Here is a 1,069-nt window from a genome sequence, read left to right as displayed (position 1 = left end):
GCAGTGGGCGCCCGGGGTCGGGCTCGGAAGTGGGAAGCGGACCGGAGGTCCAGAGATGTGTATCAAGGTTTGGTGTCAGCGCTGGGAGTTGTTCTGGGCCCTGATTTCAGTCAAGGTCAGGGGCCACTGGCCGGGGCCGGTGGACAGTACCTGGTAGCCCTTCATGCGGCAGAAGCGGAGGCACACCTGGACCGTGAGCTTCGTAGAGGTGCCACTGGGGCCGCTGAGGGCCGGGGGGGCTCCCGAGTCCACGAAGCAGCCCAGGTAGCCCGGCACTGAGGGGGCAGGGGACGCGGGGTCTGTCTGGCGCCTTCCCTCGGGAACCGCACGCAGGCAGCCCACGCTCGCCCGTGTCCAGCGGCCACTCACTGTGACAGGTGGGGATGTCGCAGTAGCGCCAGTAGATGCCCTCCTCGGTCTCGGCCACGTAGCACCACGGCTGCACGTCGCCATCTGGGTTCCTGCGGGCGGCGAGGTGGTCCAGACCCTGCTGCCCGCAAATCCCACACTCCACCCCCGCCCCCCGGGGTGCAGCAACTCCCCGTTCTGCGTGTAGACATCCACGCGGACGGCGGGAAGTCATGGGGGGCCCCGAGGGCAGGTTTTAGGCATTCGTTGCGGACTGTGCCTTTGCAGGGCTCCTCCCCCACCGCGCCGAGGGCCTCGGCCGCTGCCTGGCCTTCGAGCCCCGCTTTCCAGCAGAAGCGGTGACTTCTACCCGCAGAGAAGTGTCCTCCCGCTCAGCTCGGTCCCTGCTGCTCCCGACAGCAGCTGTGTCTCTGAACCCCAAGTCCCTCGGTCACCGCTAGTGGGTGCCCCGCAAAGAAGCTGTAGGGCAAGGCCCGGCCCCTCACGCCGGAGATCGCTTTCTGGCCCCATCCACACGGGCCCTCCGGTACCCAGGCCTGCACAGAAGCCGGGCACCTAAGGCCGGACCCGCGTCAGAAAATGTGAGCGCCCAGCGCAGGCCAAGGCCTGTCCCATGCCCTTCCGCTGGGCCGGTCCAACCGAGGCCTCTTCTCCCCCGTCCCGGCCCCCAGCCCCGGCCTCAGGCCCACGCCCGAAATAG

General features: G+C 68.6%; 2 protein-coding genes across 2 annotated transcripts in view; both read right to left on the bottom strand.

The window, feature by feature from the left end:
- The window catches only part of PAQR4 (progestin and adipoQ receptor family member IV), a 30,241-nt gene that overhangs the window by 7,240 nt on the left and 21,932 nt on the right, over positions 1–1,069 (bottom strand). The window lies entirely within an intron of this gene.
- The window catches only part of KREMEN2 (kringle containing transmembrane protein 2), a 4,881-nt gene that overhangs the window by 2,813 nt on the left and 999 nt on the right, over positions 1–1,069 (bottom strand). The window contains exons 2-5 of the mRNA XM_014537182.1: positions 987–1,047; positions 719–924; positions 370–461; positions 79–275 (exon numbers count right to left, since the gene is read on the bottom strand). Coding sequence (XP_014392668.1) covers positions 79–275; positions 370–461; positions 719–924; positions 987–1,047 — 556 coding nt within the window. The remainder of the gene's footprint in view (positions 1–78; positions 276–369; positions 462–718; positions 925–986; positions 1,048–1,069) is intronic.

Source organism: Myotis brandtii, unplaced genomic scaffold (genome assembly GCF_000412655.1).
Source record: "Myotis brandtii unplaced genomic scaffold, ASM41265v1 scaffold1738, whole genome shotgun sequence".
NCBI lineage: Eukaryota > Metazoa > Chordata > Mammalia > Chiroptera > Vespertilionidae > Myotis > Myotis brandtii.
Note: the sequence above shows the minus strand (reverse complement) of the source record. Positions and strands in the feature narration are given on the sequence as shown.